This window comes from Pongo abelii, chromosome 12 (genome assembly GCF_028885655.2).
Source record: "Pongo abelii isolate AG06213 chromosome 12, NHGRI_mPonAbe1-v2.0_pri, whole genome shotgun sequence".
NCBI classification, from domain to species: Eukaryota; Metazoa; Chordata; class Mammalia; order Primates; family Hominidae; genus Pongo; species Pongo abelii.
The window spans coordinates 37,760,585-37,784,293 of record NC_071997.2 but is presented as its reverse complement, the minus strand read 5'-3'; the positions used below and the strand labels follow the sequence as shown (position 1 = coordinate 37,784,293).

At 41.8% G+C, this 23,709-nt stretch overlaps 1 protein-coding gene and 1 pseudogene across 2 annotated transcripts in view; both read left to right on the top strand.

The window, feature by feature from the left end:
• LOC100449628 (E3 SUMO-protein ligase RanBP2-like) overlaps positions 1-5,638 on the top strand; it is a 47,854-nt gene extending 42,216 nt beyond the window's left edge. The window contains exon 20 of one of the 2 annotated variants that reach the window (XM_054547855.2): positions 879-5,638. In XM_054547855.2, coding sequence (XP_054403830.1) covers positions 879-4,229 — 3,351 coding nt within the window. In that variant the 3' untranslated portion in view covers positions 4,230-5,638. The remainder of the gene's footprint in view (positions 1-878) is intronic. The other variant, XM_054547863.2, reaches the window with a different exon arrangement.
• Positions 4,384-20,243, top strand: LOC129057640 (ranBP2-like and GRIP domain-containing protein 3; annotated as a pseudogene).
• The last annotated feature ends 3,466 nt before the right edge of the window (positions 20,244-23,709 follow it).

Below are 23,709 nucleotides of genomic sequence, written 5' to 3'. Positions count from 1 at the left end.
ATTTTTGTGTTACAATAAGTGTGAATATTTAGAATATTTTAAAAATGGGAGTGGTGGTGGTGGATCCTTCATCATTCTGTTTTAACAGAAATAGAACTGTAATGCCCTTGCTGACCCACTATGTGGTAAGTACTTTCGGGCCTGATACAGCTATATGTATAACAATTGATTGAAGACTCAATATTACAGTGGTAGTTGAATGTGACAGCTTTGAGGACAGAGTGTTGGGGTGCATTTAGACCCTTGCTCTTCTGCTTATTTTGACCACAGGCAAGTTTCTTAACCTCTCAATGCATCAGTTGCCTCATATGTAAAATGAGGATAATAATAATACCTTAATTCATAGGGCTTTTGGGGATATTAAAATGAGATAATAATGTAAAGTGCTTAGAACAGTGCCCAGCTGGCACATTAATAAATGCTCAATGAATGTTATCATCATCATCATCATCATCATCATTATTGTTAACATCATTTGATAAATTGTTTAGGAATGAAGAAGGTATTTATTTTATGACTTTAGCTGTAGATTTTAAGATGCTAGAATTAATTTTCATTATATGCCAAGTATATATGCAAGTATCTTTGTAGTAATGTGGTTTTCTCTTAACCTACTTATGCCTAGTGCTCCATTATTGGAACACTAAGCTTATGGGAGTTATTTATATCCTCCTGCTCAAGGTCATTGCCAAGGTCTGATTTTTCACACAGAAAATTTGCAGCCTCTGGCATAAACGGGTTAATGATGTGTACTACATCCCCTAATGAGATCTTCTTCACTTCATATTCATGTTTGAAGTTTGTGAGAATTGGTTTGCATTTAGTTATCTGTAGTTTTGTAGACAATCTACAAAATGTTTTAACTTTCTGTCTTTTAGGGCCCAGTCTATGGCATGAATAGGCTTCCACCCCAACAGCATATTTATGCCTATCCGCAACAGATGCACACACCGCCAGTGCAAAGCTCATCTGCTTGTATGTTCTCTCAGGAGATGTATGGTCCTCCTGCATTGCGTTTTGAGTCTCCTGCAACAGGAATTCTATCGCCCAGGGGTGATGATTCCTTTAATTACAATGTTCAACAGACAAGCACAAATCCACCTTTGCCAGAACCAGGATATTTCACAAAACCTCTAACTGCAGCTCATGCTTCAAGATCTGCAGAATCTAAGGCTATAGAATTTGGGAAAACTAATTTTGTTCAGCCCATGCTGGGTGAAGGAATAAGGCCATCTTTGCCAACACCAGCACACACAACACAGCCAGCTCCTTTTAAATTTAACTCAAATTTCAAATCAAATGATGGTGACTTCACATTTTCCTCACCACAGGTTGTGACACAGCCCCCTCCTGCAGCTTACAGTAACAGTGAAAGCCTTTTAGGTCTCCTGACTTCAGATAAACCCTTGCAAGGAGATGGCTATAGTGGACCCAAACCAATTCCTGGTGGTCAAACCATTGGGCCTGGAAATGCATTCAATTTTGGAAGCAAAAATGTGTCTGGAATTTCATTTGCAGAAAACATGGGGTCGAGTCAGCAAAAGAATTCTGGTTTTCGGCGAAGTGATGATATGTTTACTTTCCATGGTCCAGGGAAATCAGTATTTGGAACACCCACTTTAGAGACAGCAAACAAGAATCAGGAGACAGATGGAGGAAGTGCCCATGGGGATGATGATGATGACGGTCCTCACTTTGAGCCTGTAGTACCTCTTCCGGATAAGGTTGAAGTAAAAACTGGTGAGGAAGATGAAGAAGAATTCTTTTGCAACCGCGCGAAATTGTTTCGTTTTGATGTAGAATCCAAAGGATGGAAAGAACGTGGGATTGGCAATGTAAAAATACTGAGGCATAAAACATCTGGTAAAATTCGCCTTCTAATGAGACGAGAGCAAGTATTGAAAATCTGTGCAAATCATTACATCAGTCCAGATATGAAATTGACACCAACTGCTGGATCAGACAGATCTTTTGTATGGCATGCCCTTGATTATGCAGATGAGTTGCCAAAACTAGAACAACTTGCTATTAGGTTCAAAACTCCTGAGGAAGCAGCACTTTTTAAGTGCAAGTTTGAAGAAGCCCAGAGCATTTTAAAAGCCCCAGGAACAAATGTAGCCACAGCATCAAATCAGGCTGTCAGAATTGTAAAAGAACCCACAAGTCATGATAACAAGATAAGCAAGGCTCCAAAGAGGGGATTTGAAGGAATGTTCATCAGGAAAGGACAGTGGGACTGTAGTGTTTGCTGTGTACAAAATGAGAGTTCTTTCTTAAAATGTGTGGCTTGTGATGCCTCTAAACCAACTTATAAACCTATTGCAGAAGCTCCTTCAGCTTTCACATTGGGCTCAGAAATGAAGTTGCATGACTCTTCTGGAAGTCAGGTGGGAACAGGATTTAAAAGTAATTTCTCAGAAAAAGCTTTTAAGTTTGGCAATACAGAGCAAGGATTCAAATTTGGGCATGTGGATCAAGAAAATTCACCTTCATGTATGTTTCAGGGTTCTTCTAATACAGAATTTAAGTCAACCAAAGAAGGATTTTCCATCCCTGTGTCTGCTGATGGATTTAAGTTTGGCATTTCGGAACCAGGAAATGAAGAAAAGAAAAGTGAAAAGCCTCTTGAAAATGATACTGGCTTCCAGGCTCAGGATATTAGTAGCCAGAAGAATGGTTGTGTTGTGATTGTTGGCCAAACAAGTAGCACGTTTACATTTGCAGATCTTGCAAAATCAACTTCAGGAGAAGGATTTCAGTTTGGCAAAAAAGAGCCCAATTTCAAGGGATTTTCAGGTGCTGGAGAAAAATTATTCTCATCACAATGCGGTAAAATGGCCAATAAAGCAAACACTTCTGGTGATTTTGAGAAAGATGATGATGTCTATAAGACTGAGGACAGCGATGACATCCATTTTGAACCAGTAGTTCAAATGCCTGAAAAAGTAGAACTTGTAACAGGAGAAGAAGATGAAAAAGTTCTGTATTCACAGCGGGTAAAACTATTTAGATTTGATGCTGAGATAAGTCAGTGGAAAGAAAGGGGCTTGGGGAACTTAAAAATTCTCAAAAATGAGGTCAATGGCAAACTAAGAATGCTGATGCGAAGAGAACAAGTACTAAAAGTGTGTGCTAATCATTGGATAACGACTACAATGAACCTGAAGCCTCTCTCTGGATCAGATAGAGCATGGATCTGGTTAGCCATTGATTTCTCTGGTGGTGATGCCAAACTAGAGCAGTTGGCAGCAAAATTTAAAACACCAGAGCTGGCTGAAGAATTCAAGCAGAGATTTGAGGAATGCCAGCGGCTTCTGTTAGACATACCACTTCAAACTCCCCATAAACTTGTAGATACTGGCAGAGCTGCCAAGTTAATACAGAGAGCTGAAGAAATGAAGAGTGGACTGAAAGATATCAAAACATTTTTGACAAATGATCAAACAAAAGTCACTGAGGAAGAGTATAAGAGTTCAGATACAGATGCAGCCAGTGCCTCAGACACAACAATAAAACCCAATCCTGAAAACACTGGGCCCACATTAGAATGGGATAACTATGATTTAAGGGAAGATGCTTTGGATGATAGTGTTAGTAGTAGCTCAGTACATGCTTCTGCATTGGCAGGTAGCCCTGTGAGAAAAAATCTTTTCCGCTCTGGTGAGTCAACAACAGGATTTAACTTGAGTTTGAAATCTGCTTTGAGTCCATCTACGTCTCCTGCCAAGTTGAATCAGAGTGGGACTTCAGTTGGCACTGATGAAGAATCTGATGTTACTCAAGAAGAAGAGAGAGATGGACAGTACTTTGAACCTGTTGTTCCTTTACCTGATCTAGTTGAAGTATCCAGTGGTGAGGAAAATGAACAAGTTGTTTTTAGTCACAGGGCAAAACTCTACAGATATGATAAAGATGTTGGTCAATGGAAAGAAAGGGGCATTGGTGATATAAAGATTTTACAGAATTATGATAATAAGCAAGTTCGTATAGTGATGAGAAGGGACCAAGTATTAAAACTTTGTGCCAATCACAGAATAACTCCAGACATGACTTTGCAAACTATGAAAGGAACAGAAAGAGTATGGGTGTGGACTGCATGTGATTTTGCAGATGGAGAAAGAAAAGTAGAGCATTTAGCTGTTTGTTTTAAACTACAGGATGTTGCAGACTCGTTTAAGAAAATTTTTGAGGGGGGAGGGGGGAGGGATAGCATTGGGAGATATACCTAATGCTAGATGACGAGCTGGTGGGTGCAGTGCACCAGCATGGCACATGTATACATACGTAACTTACCTGCACATTGCACACATATACCGTAAAAGCAAACGTATAATAATAATTTTTTAAAAAAAAGGGTAATTAAATTAGAATAAATAAAATAATATGTTCTTTTTGGAAAGCTTAAAAAAAAAAATTTTTTTTGATGAAGCAAAAACAGCCTAGGAAAAAGATTCTTTGATAACACCTCATGTTTCTCGGTCAAGCACTCCCAGAGAGTCACCATGTGGCAAAATTGCTGTAGCTGTATTAGAAGAAACCACAAGAGAGAGGACAGATGTTATTCAGGGTGATGATGTAGCAGATGCAACTTCAGAAGTTGAAGTGTCTAGCACATCTGAAACAACAACAAAAGCGGTGGTTTCTCCTCCAAAGTTTATATTTGGTTCAGAGTCTGTTAAAAGCATTTTTAGTAGTGAAAAATCAAAACCATTTGCATTTGGCAACAGTTCAGCCACTGGGTCTTTGTTTGGATTTAGTTTTAATGCACCTTTGAAAAGTAACAATAGTGAAACTAGTTCAGTAGCCCAGAGTGGATCTGAAAGCAAAGTGGAACCTAACAAATGTGAACTGTCAAAGAACTCTAATATGGAACAGTCTTCAGATAGCAAAGTCAAAAATCTCTTTGCTTCCTTTCCAACGGAAGAATCTTCAATCAACTACACATTTAAAACACCAGAAAAGGGTAAGTACTTTGTTGTTAAGTTAAGCACAGTTTTTCTTTCTTTTAATGTTTAGCTTGATGCAGACTCTTTGTAGGATACTAATGTTGGGATATAAATGATGCTTTGTGAACACCCCCAAAATATTTGAGCAATTTTTTTTTCTCCCTTAATAAGTTCACGGTGAGGTTTCAAAGAGCAAGAGAACTTAGTTTAAGACATTTCAGTAACTGGAAGATACTTCTATCATGCTAGGGCAGAGCAAAAGAACTCAGTACAGTATACGGACTCATGCTTGAATCATGCGCATTAACGTGAGTCTTTTTTTAAAGTGTTCATTTTCATTTGTTCAGTTTCTTTTGTCACTCAGAAAACATGATATTGAGGCTGGGCACGGTGGCTCACTCCTAGAATGCCAGCACTTTGGGAGGTTAAGGTGGGCAGATCACTTGAGCTCAGGAGTTCGAGACCAGCCTGGCCAACATGGTGAAAATACAAAATTCTACTGAAAATACAAAAATGAGTTGGGCATGGTGGTGTGTGCCTATAATTAGCAGCTACTCAGGAGGCTGAAGCAGGAGGATCGCTTGAGCATAGGAGATGGAGGTAGCAGTGAGCTGAAATCATGCCACTGCACTCCAGCCTGAGTGACTGAGTGAGAGACTTTGTCTCCAAAAAAAAAAAAAAAAAAAAAAGAACATGATATTGAGATGTTCTCATTTTATATGTTGTATGTCAGTCTTGCTCATTTATTAAATGAGCAAAGAATGAAACTACAGGGATAAATGAATAGGTAAGACAATCAGATTGGTGGTATAAATTGAGGGATTCTGGCTTTTTATGTTTTAAAAGCATATTCATTTTGTTTCCCAAAATGTTAAAAAATATTCTTTATTTTCTAGGATTTAATTTTAGCCTTTTTAAATCTAATCCCGTGGCCTTTTGGACTAGCACCCCTTCCTCACAGCCTGAGAGCAAAGGTATAGAACTAGCATTCTCAGTATGAGATAACAGCAGTTTTTAGCAGCTGGTAGCTCTTAGCAAAGTATTAATAACTGTGGCTGTATGAAATTAAGTACTTACCACTACAACATGCATGTTAAAGAATGCCAGTTTAAGCAAAGTACCTTTTGACTGGTGGCATGACACCCTTGTTGGTTTGTTTTTTAAAAATGTACTGGGATGCTGATTTGTAATGTACTTCATTGCTCTGTTATTTCAGGTCTGCTCAGTGAAGACCTATGTTTTATCTAATGTTTATCTTTAGCCACTAACGTCTGCCAGTATTCAAATATAGTGGCAACGGCATGTATACAATATGGAAGAGTGTCCCTGTAGGGCTGTTCTTTTGTGCATGGTTTAGAAAAATGTTGTATTTGAAAATGGACCCCATTTTTAACAGCCAGCATTCTACAGCTTGCATATTATATATGTTGCACAGATCATTTTTAGAAGTGTGGCTACTAGAGTGGAAGAAGAAGTGGGATCTGTTGAAGGCCTTCAAGAACAGGTTAGGGAAGTGAAATCTCACCATTAGTGACCAGTAACACATCTTAGCCATGTCAGACAAGTACAATGATAAAGTAACAATCTCTGAATTTTTTTTTTTAAGTATACCAGTTTTATTACTAGCTAAGGTAGCTCTTAATCTTTTATTTTTAAAGATACGGTCTTTGAGAAATGTGAAAAGTGTTAACTTAAAAGTGGATGTATACTTGCGTACAGTTTCTGTGAGCTCTAGGTTAGGAATCCCTGACCTAAGAACGAATGTGCCTATACACTACTGTAGAACATAGAGCCTTATTCTGTTTTGAATGTGATAACGTCATTGTCCCAAGGGACCTTAGAAATGAAGACTTTAGACATGAGTAAACTGAGGCCAAGAGAGGCTGATTTACCTACCCAAGGTGTCTTTACTGAGTAATAGCAGAAGTGGAACAAGAATCTGTATCTTACGGTGTACTGTTATTTTTCCTAGCTAGGAAATGATACTAAGTTTTTGTTTATAATGAAGGAGAGGGGCCCTCTCCCTCCCCCTCTCCCCCCTCCCCCTCCCTCTCCCCCTCCCTCTCCCTTCTTCGGTCTCCCTCTCCTTCTTTTTTCGATCTCTCTCTGTTGCCGAAGCTGGACTGTACTGCCGTGATCTTGGTTCGCTGCAACCTCCCTGCCTCAGGCTCCTGTGACTCTCCTGCCTCGGCCTGCTGAGTGCCTGGGATTGCAGGCGTGCGCCGCCACACCTGAATGGTTTTTGTATTTTTGGTGGAGACGGGGTTTCGCCGTGTTGACCGGGCTGGTCTCCAGCTCCTGGCATCGAGTGATCTGCCTGCCTCGGCCTCCCGAGGTGCTGGGATTGCAGACGGAGTCTCGCTCACGCAATGCTCAGTGGTGCTCAGGCTGGAGTGCAGTGGCGTGATCTCGGCTCGCTACAACCTCCACCTACCAGCCTCCTGCCTTGGCCTCTTAAAGTGCTAAGATTACAGCCTCTGCCCCGCCGCCACCCTGTCTAGGAAGTGAAGAGCGTCTCTGCCTGGCCGCCCATCGTCTGGGTTGTGAGGAGCCCCTCTGCCCGGCCGCCCCATCTGGGAAGTGAGGAGCGCCTCTGCCCGGCTGCCATCCCGTATAGGAAGTGAGGAACGTCTCTACCCGGCCGCCCATCATCTGGGATGTGAAGGAGCACCTCTGCCCAGTTGCCCAACGTCTGGGAAGTGAGGAGCACCTCTGCCCGGCCGCCCCATCTGGGAAGTGAGGAGCGCCTCTGCCCGGCCGCCCCGTCTGGGAGGTGAGGAGCGCCTCTGTCCGGCCGCCACCCCGTCTGGGAGGAAGTGAGGAGCGCCTCTGCCCGGCCGCCACCCCGTCTGGGAGGAAGTGAGGAGCGCCTCTGCCCGGCCGCCCCGTCTGGGAGGTGAGGAGAGCCTCTGCCCGGCCGCCACCCCATCTGGGAGGAAGTGAGGAGCGCCTCTGCCCGGCTGCCCCGTCTGGGAAGTGAGGAGCGCCTCTGCCCGGCTGCCCCGTCTGGGAAGTGAGGAGCGCCTCTGCCCGGCTGCCGCCGCGTCTGGGAAGTGAGGAGTGCCTCTGCCTGGCCACCCCGTCTGGGAGGTGAGGAGTGCCTCTGCCCGGCCGCCACCCCGTCTGGGAGGAAGTGAGGAGCGCCTCTGCCCGGCTGCCCCATCTGGGAAGTGAGGAGCACCTCTGCCTGGCCGCCACCCTGTATGGGAAGTGAGGAGCGCCTCTGCCTGGCCACCCCGTGTGGGAGGTGAGGAGTGCCTCTGCCTGGCCGCCACCCCATCTGGGAGGAAGTGAGGAGCGCCTCTGCCCGGCTGCCCCATCTGGGAAGTGAGGAGCGCCTCTGCCCGGCCGCCACCCCGTCTGGGAAGTGAGGAGTGCCTCTGCCTGGCCACCCCGTCTGGGAGGTGAGGAGCGCCTCTGCCCGGCCGCCCCATCTGGGAGGTGAGGAGCGCCTCTGCCCGGCCGTCAGCCCGTATGGGAAGTGAGGAGCGCCTCTGCCTGGCCACCCCGTCTGGGAGGTGAGGAGTGCCTCTGCCTGGCCGCCACCCCGTCTGGGAGGAAGTGAGGAGCACCTCTGCCCGGCCGCCGCCCCATCTGGGAAGTGAGGAGCGCCTCTGCCCGGCCGCCACCCCATATGGGAAGTGAGGAGCGCCTCTGCCTGGCCACCCCATCTGGGAGGTGAGGAGCGCCTCTGCCCGGCCGCCCCATCTGGGAGGTGAGGAGTGCCTCTGCCCGGCCGCCACCCCGTCTGGGAGGAAGTGAGCAGCACCTCTGCTCGGCTGCCCCGTCTGGGAGATGAGGAGCACCTCTGCCCGGCCGCCCCGTCTGGGAGGTGAGGAGCGCCTCTGCCCGGCCGCCACCCCGTCTGGGAGGAAGTGAGAAGCGCCTCTGCCCGGCTGCCCCGACTGGGAGGTGAGCGCCTCTGCTCGGCTGCCCCGTCTGGGAAGTGAGGAGCGCCTCTGCCCGGCCGCCCTGTCTGGGAGGTGAGGAGCGCCTCTGCCCGGCCACCCTGTCTGGGAGGTGTACCCAACAGCTCCGAAGAGACAGCGACCATCGGGAGCGGGCCATGAGGACGATGGCGGTTTTGTTGAAAAGAAGGGGAGGGGAAGTGTGGGGAAAGGAAGGCGAGATCAGATTGTTGCTGTGTCTGTGTAGAAAGAGGTGGGCATAGGAGACACCATTTTGTTCTGACTAGGAGAAATTTTTCTGCCTTGGGGTGCTGTTGCTCTATGGCTTTTCCCCCAGCCCCGTGCTCTCTGAAACATGTGCTGTGTCAACTCAGGGTTAAATGGATTAAGGGCGGTGCAAGATGTGCTTTGTTAAACAGATGCTTGAAGGCAGCATGCTCTTTAAGAGTCATCACCACTCCCTAATCTCAAGTACCCAGGGGCACAAACACTGCAGAAGGCCGCAGGGACCTCTGCCTAGGAAAACCAGAGACCTTTGTTCATGTGTTTATCTGCTGACCTTCTCTCCACTATTATCCTATGACCCTGCCATATCCCCCTCTCTGAGAAACACCCAAGAATGATCAATAAATACTTCATAAATAAAAAAATAAAAAAAAATTTATTAGCTTGTTCCTTTTCTACTTCACCCCTCTTCCTTCCTCCAACCCCAAATAGCCTAAGACAATGGAGTCATATAGCCCAACACTTGGCCTATATACAGCAATCCACTTTCTAGGCAAATGCAGTTTTAAAACTGCCATAGGCCAGGCACCAGTGGTTCACTCCTATAACCCCACCACTTTGGGAGGCCGAGGCAGGCGGATCACAAGGTCAAGATAACCAAGACCATCCTGGCCAACATGGTGAAATCTCGTCTCTACTAAAAATACAAAAATAGCTGGGCATAGTGGCATGCGCCTGTAGTCCCAGCTACTCAGGAGGCTGAGACAGGAGAATCGCTTGAACCCAGGAGGCGGAGGTTGCAGTGATCTGTCACGCCACTGTACTCCAGCCTGACGGCAGAGTGAGACTCCATCTCAAAAACAAAACAAAACAAAACAAAACAAAAAACCTATGTTGTAGTTAGAGTTGGTTTCCATGTCAGATGTATTTAATACTGTGATGTCATTAACTTCTTTGAAATGCTTCACATACAACTGCTGTAGTTAACTGAATTCAAGCTGCATCTTAAGAATTATGGTTTTGTTTTTGTTTTAGTTTTAAATTACTTTTGACATTTTCAAGCATACAAGGAGGACACTATAATCTCTCTTGAGTTGTCACGCATCTCTAATAGTTTTCAACTCATGGACAGTCTTTTGGCGTAAATAGGGGAGAGTTAGAGACTTAAATCCCACACATCATTTTCCCCAGTGAATAATTCAATGTTTATTGGATTTCTCTGTCACCTATACCTAGTTTATGTTCATTTTGCCTGTGTTATTGTGAATGTCTTTTTATAGTATCCTAAATAGGGCTCGTATATTGCATTTGGTTGATGTTCCTTAAGCTTTACTTTGTTGTTGTGTTTTTGTTTGTTTGAGATGTAGTGTTGCTCTGTCACCCTGGCTGGAGTGCAGTGGTCCGATCATGGCTCACTGCAATCTCCACCTCCCGGATTCAAGCGATTCTCCTGCCTCAGCCTCCTGAGTAGCTGGGACTACAGATGCACACCACCATACCCAGCTAATTTTTCTACTTTTAGTAGAGACGAGGTTTCACCATGTTGGCCAGGATGGTCTCAATCTCTTAACCTTGTGATCTGCCCACCTTGGCCTCCCAAAGTGCTGGGATTACAGGTGTGAGCCACCACGCCCGGCCATTTTGTTGTTTTTTTATCTCTAACAATTATATATATAAATGTATTTTTTAATGTGCCACTTATTAATTGAAGAAACTGGTCATTTATGCTATAGCAGTCCTATATTTGGGTTTTAATCATTACAGAGTAACACTGAACTTGTTCCAATTGCCTATAAATAGGAAGATCCAGGTGCAATTGGGTGGGATGGTGGACAAAAATACATCATAGATGGTATTGTGTGCTTTCTAAGACATCAGGAGGCCCAGAATGTCCAGACATCTTACTTTTAACTGACTGACCTTATCTAGTTGGTGCTCTTTAACATGTTCCCCTATCCCCTGTAAATCCTAATAACTAAACTGATGAGTCATCCTCAAAATTGAGCAGGCATCTGAATCATGTGGTATACTTACTAAAATTCCAATTGCTGGTCCCCAATTCTGACCCAAGATTCTGCATTTTTAACAATTTGTTGCTGATGCTTCTGGTCTGGGGCCCATACCTTGAGAAACCCTGGTCTAGAGGCCTGATAAGATTCAGGCTTAATTTTTTTTACAGACATACTTCATAAGTAGTATTGATAGTTTCTTTGAATCTGGTTTTTCATAAACTTTCTAATGATGATGGTAGAATGTTCTCAATACTGACAGTAATCTCAATTCTTCAAACTATAGGATAGATTTCTATGGCCACAATAGTATTTTTGTCACAAGGGCCCAAATAAGAATACATCTTGTATATTTTTAGTAAATAGTTATTCAAATTACAAATTCACTGTCTTTAATTTATTCTAACAAAAGTAAACCTAATTTTATAGTTATAAAAAAGAAGAAATCTACTTCTAGTCATCTAAGAGTAAAACTGCCCCTATAAAAAACAAGACAGAAATCTCAAAATTATAACTAATTTTATAGTTATGAAATTAACCGGGACTTTAAGAACGTTTGCATTTTAAAATTAAAGTTTTCAATAGTTTTCAATACAACAATGATATTATCTCAAAATACTTAGCATGTCTAACAGCCCTCTTTTAAAAACTCAGCATGTTTAATGTAGTTGTTGCTAACATCCAGGTGGCTCCTATAAGTTAAGGGTCCATTGATTTAGAAGTTCTAAAAGAGACTAACCTAAGGGATAGCAATAACAGATATTTTTAAAGAATTTCATAGAGGAGATACACATTAGAAACCCAGAACTCTAAGATGTGCATTTGCTAAGTCCTGTAAACAGACAGGAAAACACTTACATTTAAATTAGTTTGCGCTTTAAAGATTATTTACTACTTGTCTCTTATCAATGTGAGTACATAAAAGAGACCTTATTACAATTAAAAACAGTGATGGTTTAGCAGCAGATTTAGATACTTACATTCTCTCTTTAAGAAAGAGAATGTAAGGCCTGGCGCGGTGGCTCACACCTGTAATCCCAGCACTTTGGGAGGCTGAGGAGGGTAGATCACCTGAGGTCAGGAGTTCGAGACCAGCCTGGCCAACATGGTGAAACCCCTCTCTACTCAGAATACAAAAATTAGCTGGGCGTGGTGGCACATGCCTGTAATCCCAGCTACTTGGGAGGCTGAGGTAGGAGAATCGCTTGAACCCAGGAGGCAGAGGTTGCAGTGAGCTGAGATGGTGCCATTGCACTCCAGCCCGAGCAACAAGAGCAAAACTGTCTCAAAAAAAAAAAAAAAAATGTAAACTAGAAGATAGTTCAAAAGAAATTACACAGAATTCAGCATGGGAGAAACAAAAAACAAGAGTGGGAAAATACATCAAACATGTTTTTACTAATCGAAGTTCTGAAAGGAGAGAAAAGAATACAGCACAGATAATATATGAAGAGAATGGCTGGAAATCTTTCAGAACTGTTGAAGGATATCTATCCACAGATCAAAAACCCAATAAAATCTCATGCAGTATTAAAAAAAAAAGAATTCTTTTTTTTTCTAGTCACATAAGAGTAAAACTGCCCCTAAAAAAGACAGAGAGAAATCTCAAAAGCAGCCGGAGAAAGAAGACACATTGCCTCACAATAGACTTCTCAACAGCATTGGTGTAGTACTATCGCATGTACTAAAATAACTGCCAACCTTTTATATTTTCCAAGATCTCGTCTGGAAAACAAAAACTTTAAGAATCCGCCTTCATTGAAAATTCTTAATGATGTACTTCAAGCAAAAAGAAAATTTCCTAAGTAAAAGATCTAAGACGCAAGAAAGAAAGATATGCAAAGGAAACTTACCACCATATTACAGATATGGACTGTCAGTCTGACTGGTCACACTAGGGGCATTTTGTTACCAAGGCCTTGAAAATAATAACCAACACTGCATACATGAGGGATGCCAGAAGAAAGGTCTGAGAGCCACTCTTCCTGGCACTGAAGGAAACAGGGCCCATCAGAGCAAACAAGTACCCTTTGCCTCTTTCATCTCCTTGGAAGCAAATGTTTATAATCTCTGGTTTTGTGTAAAGTTGATAACAGTATTTTTCATTCAGGTTGCTACCTATTAGTGGATGGTGAAATTAATTTGGTGGATCACATTCAGAATTTTTTTTTTTAATCAAAAGAATACAAGCTGGGCTCAGTGACTCACACCTGTAAGCCCAACAGTTTGGGAAGACCAGGCAGGAGGATTTCTTGAGAACAGGAGTTCAGAATCAGCCTGGGCAACATGGCGAGACCGTATGTCTACAAAAATTTTAAAATATGCCAGATCTGGTGGCATGTGCCCATAGTCCTAGCTACTCGGGAGGCTAAGGCAGCAGGATTGTTTGTTATAAGGAGTTCGAGGCTGCAGTCAAACTTCTGGTCAAAATCCTGGTCACGCCACTGCATTTCAGCCTGGCAACAGAGTAAAACCTCATCTTAAAAAAAAAAAAAATTAAGAAATAAAAATAATATGTCAAACATTAGAATATGTTGAATCTAGTAAGGGTAAGCAATTATTTCTTGAAACTCTACATATATACATGAGTGTTGGTAAATACCTGACTGTATCATCGGCTCTAGGTATAAAATGTTTATGATGTTGGCTGTAAGTTTATGAGGAATAGTTTTCCTTTCTGTGGGTTTGGGTGTATTTGGGAAACATTAGCTTAGGGGGTAAAGTAGGTTACCCAACTCTGCAAAGCAGCATCAAAGTCCTTATAATAAACACATATTAGAGGCCCAACTTAAATTTCAAGCAGATGTCATGAGCTGCTCAGAGTAGCGTGTTACAACTCTGAGTTATAAGGTAAAATGACTTAGAGTGTAGCAGTAGTCCCCAAACAATGTCAAATAGACACTGGTAAGTATAGATTGCTCTTCTCCTTCCATCGCAAATGTTAATTCACCCTGCCCCCACACGCATTAAAACTCAGCGTATTTCACAAATTGAGTGTTTCATTTCTATTTGAGATAGACTTATGATAAGTCAGCTTTGCTCCCCAAATAAGTTAGCCATATAGTACTTCTATATGCAAAACTTGAATCTCAATTTTACTACTCAAGCAGGAAGTAAAAGTCGTTTTTCTGTATCTTCTTTGCTCCCAGACTGGGTTACAATTTACAGATCTGAATATTGTCACTTGTACACCATACATACACAGAGGTCTAAAACTCTCTACAAGTAAATAAAGAGGAAAAAAAGCCCAGCAACCCAATAGGAAAATAGGCCAAGCTGTTATAGGCTTTTTGATCATCTCCAGACTGGCAGGAAGAGAATGCATACTCACACTGTAAGTGCCTGATTTGATTTGCAGAGGATATAGAACCTTATCAGAAAACAACTTTCCAAAGCAAGAGCAAATGCACCCTGTCTCAGCACAGCTTTTCTTCAATTCTTATTTACCTAAGGAGATGAATAGCTGCCAGGAACATTGTTTGCACAAGGGCAGGAGCCTGCCAGATCTGAGAACACAGCAAAATTTTTATTTTGTCAAAAATCTTATATTCAGCTTACACCATTCATTTCAGGTGAACATAAAACAATCTGCATTTCAGTTCAGGGAAACGTTTACAGACATCTGGTTCTCTTTATTCTTGGGAACAAAGTTACCTCACTTGGAACACAACCAGTGCCAAGTTGTCCATCCCTAAGCAATATCGCTTCCTCCTACTTTCTAGAAGTTCTTCAGATTGTGGAAGACAGACTTCTCAGAATTCTTTGCCCTCATTCCCTCCTCCAGAAATTCATGCCTTTGTATAATCTCTTCCCCTTGAGAGCCAGTAGGCTTAACCTAATGAGTTATTTTTAACCAGTAGAATACAGCAAAAATGATAGATTACAAGAGATTGTGGCTTCTGTCGTGCTAGCGGACTCTCTGTCTTCTCTGCTTGCACACTTGGTTGAAGCAAGCTACGATCCCAGAGGCAAGGAACACAGGCCATCAGTTTAGCAGCCTTGAGGAACTAAATTCTTCCAACTACCACATAAGTTTGGAAGTAGATTCTTCTCTAGTCCAGCCTTCAGATGAGACCCCAGCCATGCCAACATCTTGATTGCAGCCCTGTGAGAGACCTTGAAATAGAACCATTTCTGATCTCCTGATGCACAAAAACTGTGAAATAAATATGTGTTAAGGTACTAAGGTTGTAGTAATTTGTTATGCAGCAGATTGTAAATAACACGCAGGTAAAACCAGACAGAACAGAAAAATAAAATGGCTTTAACTCTAGAGTTTCCCCATGTAAAATTTTGAAAATGCTACTCTGCCTAAGGTCAAACTGTCATACATAGATACATATGAAAACACAGAAAGGTGTCTAGAAGGGTAATACCAAATTAAATCTTTATCCAAGAGGAATGAAAACCAGTATTCACACAAAAACCTATGTACAAACCTTGTGAATATATTAAAAACCAGTGAATTATGCACTTTAAAAAGGTGAATTATGTGGTATATGAATTATATCTCCAAAACATTTAGTTAAAAACCTGTATACAATTATTCATAGAAACTTTCTTTAAAATTGCTAAAAACGAGGAAGATCTCAGTTATCCTTCACTTGGCAAATGAATAAACAAACTGGTACAGCCATGCAATTGAATACAGCTCAGCAGTAAAAAAGAATGCACTGCCAGTACAGCAACATGGATAATTCTCAAATGCATTATGCCAGTTGACAGAGGTCAGACTCAGAATACTATGTGCAGTGTGATTCTACTTACATGGCACTCTGAGAAAAGTAGAACTATAAGGACAGAAAACAGGTTAGTGGTTGCCAAGGAGTGGGAGAAGCAGCCAGGGAGAACTTTGAGGAGGTAAAAATGTGCCAGGCCTTGGTCGGTGGTGGTACATAACTGCATTTGTCAAGACTCAGTGCTATATGCTGAAAATGGCAGGTTTTACTATAAGTAGGTTGTACCTCAATAAACATGATTTTTAAATGATTAAAACTTTGGTTTTTGTTTTGGTTCAGTTTTAAGGTTTACCATAAATCTATTGGTTTTAGATTCTAAGTTGTATATAAGCTTCTGCTTTAAAAGAATTTTTTTTTAAATCCTCTTATTGTCAACAATATTTAGTTGTGCTGGAAATTTTATTTTGGAATTGTTTAATAGAGAAAGACAATAAATAATGTTCAAGAACAAACATTGATTCATAACATCAAAGTATGTTCTGAGAAGATGGTATTTCAGAATAGAGGAAGAATTTCTTATGTGCTGGTAGGATTGTTTGTAGATAATCGTTTCTGCATAATTTTTTATAGCTGGATTTCTTTAATAAAGCCATTTAAAGGTTAAGTTCTAGATTGCTTCATGTTGCTTATCAGTGTTTTAAAGCTAAAATATAAAATTAGCTGTTAAGTTGGCTCAACCGGAAATTCAGCATATTCTTTAAAAAGAGAAATTTAGTAAGTAATGTGTCTAAAGAATGACATATGGATGGGTACAGTGGCTCGTGACTGTAATCTCAACACTGTGAGGTCAAAGTGGGAGGATCGTTTGAGACCAGCCTGGAAAACAATGAGACCGGCATCTCTACAAAAAAACAGAAAATTACCCAGGCATGGTGGCACACACCTTGTGGTCCCAGTTACTTGGGAGGCTGAGGTGGGAGAACCACTTGAGCCTGGGAGATCAAGGCTGCATTGAAGTCTTATCACGCCACTGCACTCCAGTCTGGGTGACAGAGCAAGACCCTGTCTCAAAAAAAAAGAACCCCCCCAAAAAAAGGCATGTAATCAGTAAAAAAGACATTATTTGCTTATATTGTAGAGTGGTTCTAAAATATGGATTTTACATTGAGAAATTTTAATACTCTTTTTTCTTTTTTTTTGTTTTACTTTCCAAAGGTGAGGAAGAAAATGCTTCCCGTTCTTCTGGATGGGCATCCTATCTTCATAGTTGGTCTGGACTTCGATAGATTGATGGAAGGAATATTTTTATTAACCAAATAGAATCTATTTACAAAAATGGTTCATGTATATTACCATCATTCTTTTGTCAAAAAGTGTGTATATATGTTTGCATCTACATATATTTGTACATCTATATGACAGATGTATTTTAAAAGTTTCAACTTGAAGTAAAAGTACAACAGCTTGAAGTGTTGATACCAGGCCACAGCCCTGTGACTCATGATCTCCCGTGCATGCTGCCAGAATAAAACCACCAGGAATGAATTCACTCCCCACTTCTCTGGAACCTCAGGACCCACCCATTTCTCGGCAGTACTGTGAATTTTGAAGTTAAACTAAATTTTGGTACCATACCGACTGGAATTTAGGCTTTAAAAATAATGTTTCAAGGCCAGGTGTGGTGATTCATGTCTGAAATCCCACTACTTTGGGAGGCTGAGGCTGGAGAATCACTTGAGGCTAGTGAGCTGTGATTGTACCACTGCACTCCAGCTCGGGGAACAGAGCGAGACCGTGTCTCTAAAAATAATAATAGTAATAAAATAAAAATAACGTTTTATGACTATTTATTGCAAGGTCAGATTTACAGATCGTTATAAATTGTTGAGAAATTTTTGTGATTAGAATATGAATGAAAAAGCTTTATTGGTAAAAGTGACATGTTAAGGGACTATGAAGTAAATATGCTGCAGTTAATTATGCTAAGTTAAACTACAATTTAGTTGTTTGCTTTAAAATAAACTGTTCTTTTTTTTTTTTATACTATCTTAAAACTCATGTTGTCAGAGCCCTAGAGCTGGCTAGTATAACACTTGACTATGAATAGGTGGGCCCACCACTTGAGTTGAGGTGATTTCGTGGTGCCTCTCCAGGCTCTTGGTATGGTGTCACTGCATGCAAGCCATGAATCTGTTTTCAGAATCCTCTCCATTTTCCCAAATAAAAACCTATCACAACTGACTATATCACTCAGCATTGTATCTAAATATAAAACTGGTGCTTTCAGTGTTTTTGGCAGATAGTGTTCCATAAGCTTTCCATCAGAAGGGATTTTAGAAAGACATCTTAGAGGTCCGTGCTACATCTTCACAGTTCCTCTGAATAACCTTAGGTGGTATTGTTACTTGCCTTTGACACCTCTGCATATGTTTTAATGACTAGATCAAAACTAAATCAAAAATTGGATAATTTTAGTTCTTAAATCAGAAATTGGATAATTTTTAATATTTATGTGTTAATCACACAGTATGCTCTCTGAAGTTCTCTTAAGCTTCAGTTTGTACTCTTAATTTTCTTCTGAGCTGGAGAACTGACTTTGCACTTTGGTTACACAGAACATTGGTTTCCAATTTAGTTTAACTGAAATTTGCTGCTGGATATGTTGAGTTTGTTCTTTAAAAAATATCTCATATATCTTGTCTTTCCTCCTGTCTTAGAAGAACAGACCTAACTAGTGAATGTATTAATGAAAATGCATCTATTTCAGAGCTGACATGAAGAGTTTAGTTTTTTTACTTTATAAACTGTGAATATGAGTATGCCAGCTGCATACAATGTAACTAATCATATTTAAATATATTTCACTTTCTCTTTGACTTTAGACTTTTTGAAGTCTGTATAAACTTGTTTTGAAGTATAGTCTCTACTTAACGAATGTCATAACAATACTTTTTTGCATGATAAAAAATTATTCCTTTGATTACAAAAGGCATATTCTTTCATGGTTTCCGCAGTGAGAGGAAGTGTAATGATTATTTTGATATTTCTATTAAATATGTTTAACTGTATATTTTTATGGCTGCTCTTTTATGTTAGACACTGTCTCTTTGGGGTTGTTAATTGGTTTCTGAAAGGGAACTTCAAACTCCTTTACTACTGGCCTTACATGATTGGTCCCTATTAGGTTGTTGAGAGAACGTCGACCAATTCTTTGATACCCGCCAGGTAGACCGTAGTACCTGCTGTGTCTGACACCCTGCATCCAGCTAAAACTAGAAACAGCACTGGGCCTCCCTGTGGACAAGACATTGATTTGACCAGAAGCAGGTGTCTGGCTAAGGCTGACAACCAAAGTTGGCCTTAGATGAAGGGCTTTGTTCAGTTAGGGGCAGAGGTCATTAATTTTTTTTTTTTTTTTTTTTTTTTGAGACAGAGTCTTGCTCTGTCGCCCAGGCTGGAGTGCAGTGGCGCGATCTCAGCTCGCTGCAAGCTCTGCCTCCCAGGTTCACGCTATCCTCCTGCCTCAGCCTCTTAAGTAGCTGGGACTACAGGCGCCTGCTACCATGCCCAGCTAATTTTTTGTATTTTTAGTAGAGACGGGGTTTCACCGTGTTAGCCAGGATGGTCTCGATCTCCTGGAGGTAATTAATTTCTTTGGATGTTTGGACTAGGAGACAGGGAGAGACAGAGCAGAAAGAGAAACACAGATGCCACAAGAAGGAGGAACAGAGCTAACCCTGGATAGGACTGGATACAGCAGCCAGACCAAGAGAGGCATCTAGTGAGAAGCAGCTCTTCAGCCCTGGGCCTGGTGCACACATCAACTCCTTGGTTTCTAAGAACCAAATTTGGCCCAGCACAGTGGCTCATGCCTGTAATCCCAGCACCTTGGGAGGCCAAAGCGGGTAGATCATGAGGTCAAGAGATCAAGACCATCCTGGCCAACATGGTGAAACCCCGTCTCTACTAAAAATACAAAAAAAATCAGCTGGGCATGGCGGTGTGCGCCTGTAGTCCTAGCTACTTGGGAGGCTGAGGCAAGAGAATCACTTGAACCTGGGAGGCAGAGTCCAGTGAGCCAAAATCACACTACTGCACTCCAGCCTGGCGACAGAGTGAGACTCCGTCAAAAAAATAAAGATAAAGCCAAATTCATACAGTCCCTGAGGAGTGGGAACTGATGCACATCTCTTGTATACAATAAGCTATGCTTGTGCTCTGAACAGTGTAAGATTGAGAATTGTATTCCTTTAAAGAAAGTTTGGCAGAACTGTAACTGAATTACTAACAAGGCACTGAGAAGGCATACCGTACTTTGTATTCTTTTTAAAGTCCATGTTAGGTGGTGGTGTAGCTGGAAGTGTATAGTTGAGGATGTAAAGTTTCCCCTAAAAAATTTTTGGTATTTGGTGAATGGCATAACACATCAAAAAATTGGTTGTATCATATGATTAAATTGCAATGTGATGATTTCAACTTGGTGGAAGACTTCTACTTTGTCTTGGTATCTGAAAATCCCCTTTGCTTCAAACTTAATACACACCAAGGAAAACAACCTGATACAACTTTGCAAGTGTCTTTGAGCTAATGGTTTTTCATGGGTATTAAAAAGCGTTGGGTTATTTATGTATAATTTCTATGTAGAAAGAAAATGTTTTTTCCATTCAAGATACGGTTACACGAAAAGGCATCTAGTTGTGACCTTCAAATTATTACTTATATACCTATAGAAAATTTCTATAAATAGGCGGGACGCGATAGCTCACACCTGTAATCCCAGCACTTAGGGAGGCCAGGGTGGGCAGATCACCTGAGGTCAGGAGTCCAAGAGCAGCCTGGCCAATATGGTGAAAACTTGTCTCTACTAAAAATACAAAAATTAGCCAGGCATGTTGGCCCATGCCTGTAGTCCCAGCTACTCAGCAGGCTGAGGTGGGGGAATCACTTGAACTCGGGAGGGGAGGCTGCAGTGAGCCAAGATCACACACCACTGCACTCCAGCCTGGGCAACAAAGTGAGACCCCCATCTCAAATAAGGAAAGAAAATTCCTATGAAGAAACACTATACCTCTGAGTTTCAATAATAGAGATGATTAACCCAGTTTCCCTTCAAGGATGTGCTCACTGTGAACAGATGTAGTGGTTACCACTCCAGATGTCTGCCTAGCATTTGAGACAACAGTCCCTGTCACCCCTGCCTCTCTCTGGGAACTTTTGCCCCACCACCATACAGAGGGGCAGTAGGCCCAGCCATAATCAACTGAAACAGATACAGAGTTATGACCTGAGCCTAGGCAATTAGGTTTTCTCAGGAATATGGATCTGGGACTAAAGAACTCAGCATCTTCCTATGACTGGAATTGTAGCATGTAAGTACAGAAGCTTTGGAGTACCCACGAAGGGCAGAGAAAGCCAGCCAAGAGAGTGCTAGGTTTAAGTTGACAGAAGAGGTCAACAAAATCGTGAAGTGAGTGTTCTGGGGACCTGAGAGTCAAGGGACTGGATTCTATACAATGTCTCTGCATCGTCATAGTAAACTTCCTACACATGCTTTGAAAGTAAATATCAGATATTTTGGAGCACAGTATAATGGTAAAGTATAAACTGTGAACTTACACAAGAACACCACAATTTCCGCTTCACTGACGAATAACTTGGGGCATGTTCTTCTTGACTGCTCTGAGCCCCCACTTCTTTATCTGTAAAAAGCAAATAAATTACATAGTTGTGAGTTATTGGATGACATCATAAAACCCAGCACAGAGGGCTGGACGCGGTGGCTGACGCCTGTAATCCCAGCACTTTGGGAGGCCAAGGTGGGCGTATCACGAGGTCAGGAGATCAGGACCATCCTGGCTAACATGGTGAAACGCTGTCTCTACTAAAAATACAAAAAATCAGCCAGGCGTGGTGGCGGGTGCCTGTAGTCCCAGCTACTTGGGAGGCTGAGGCAGGAGAATGGCGTGAACCCAGGAGGCGGAGCTTGCAGTGAGCCGAGATTGCACCACTGCACTCCAGCCTGGGCGACAGAGCAAGACCCTATCTCAAAAAAAAAACAAAAAAACAAAAAAAAACCCAGCACAGAGCAGGCATGCCAGCATTCTCTCGCTTCTCAGCCTGCAAAAAGATTTATCAATTTACCTCATTTTCTTCTGTTCCTTGTTCTGACCTCAGTGCATGACCCATAGCACCAAGTGTTACTGTCGTTTATGAGTAAACAATTGAGTTAATAAGGAAATAAATGGAATGTTTTCCAGCATTTTGACCTTAACTTATTTTTTAAAACTTTGTACCTCCCAGAGCTGGGAAGAGATTCCAGATTTCCAGACTTAGTCCAGAGTCATGACTAATGCTGGACTTTGTCTATAGCTCTTATTGAAATGTCAGAAAACATTTTTTGCCCCCAAAACCATTAACTGATAAATTTATAGCATCAAAATGCATTTTTTAAAGGAGGCTTTTTGTTTTTTTCTTTTTTGAGAGAGAGTCTTGCTCTGTCGCCCAGGCTGGAGTGCCTTGGCATAGTCTCAGCTCTCTGCAATCTCTGCCTCCCGGTCTCAGGTGATTCTCCTGCCTCAGCCTCCCAAGTAGCTGGGACTACAGGTGTGCACCGCCACATCCGGCTAATTTTTGTTTGTTTGTTTTTGGTAGAGATGAGGTTTTGCCATGTTACCTAGGCTGATCTTGAACTCCTGGACTCAAGTGATCCGCCCACCTCGGCCTCCCAAAGTGCTGAGATTTCAGGTGTGAGCCACCACACCTGGCCAAAAGAGACTTTTTTTTTTTTTTTTTTTTTTGAGACGAGTGTCGCTGTGTCGCCAGGCTGGAGTACAGTGGCATGATCTCAGCTCACTGCAACCTCCACCTCCTGGGTTCCAGCAATTCTCCTGCCTCAGCCTCCCAAGTAGCTGGGACTACAGGCACGCACCACCACGCCCGGCTAATTTTTTGTATTTTTAGTAGAGGTGGAGTTTCACTATGTTAGCCAGGATGGTCTCAATCTCCTGACCTCATGATCTGCCTGCCTCGGCCTCCCAAAGTGCTGGGATTACAGGCGTGAGCCACCGTGCCCAGCCCACCCCCGGCTATTTTTTTTTTTTTTTTTTGGATTTTAGTAGAGACAAGGTTTCACCATGTTGCCCAGGCTGGTCTTGAACTCCTGAGTGCAGGCAATCCACCCACCTCACCTTCCCAAAGTGCTAGGATTACAGGTGTTTGGTTTTTTGTTTGATTTTCAAGCAATCTTTCTAAATTTTGTTATGCTCACTCTTTCTTCACATGTTGGTACTGGCTAGATACAGATTTTGCTTTCCTATTGGAGACTCTTTTGAGAGCTGGCTATCCCCTCTTGCTCCTTTTCTTTTTTCTCTTCCCTACTTCCAAGTTTCTTGCTCTTTTTCTTACCCCATAAGTTACCAGAAATTCATAGCCCCTTGAGAGGGCTTTTTGTTTGAACTTCAGTCTTTAGTTTCATCAACTTTTCTAAGGAAATTGATCTGTTAATGAAAGTTGGCTTGCTTGACTTCAGAATATCTGTATTATTCAGTGATGGGTTTTTCTGGTTGCTTTGTTTGAGCATAGTGTAAATATCACCATTGCATAGCTATGGCAGTGACATAAATCCAGCAGTGTAAGATCGAGAAAAGCTAGAAGTCCCACCACAGATTGTATTTCAGTGAAAGGGATTTTTTTAACTGCTTATAAAACTAAAGAAAACTTATAAACATGGAAAGCAATTATTAAACCCACCATATGCTCATACTGATATTAAATGGTGTGCCAGATTCTGGAAAGAGTTACCTTTTGGTAAGAGCACTGCTTGTTAACTATAGTTGATTGCTTTAGATGTCCAGTGTGTACACAAAAGCATGAATTTTATTCCTTATAACCAAAGTAGAAACCTACTCTGAGCAATTTGACAAAAGGTTGACATTATTTATTT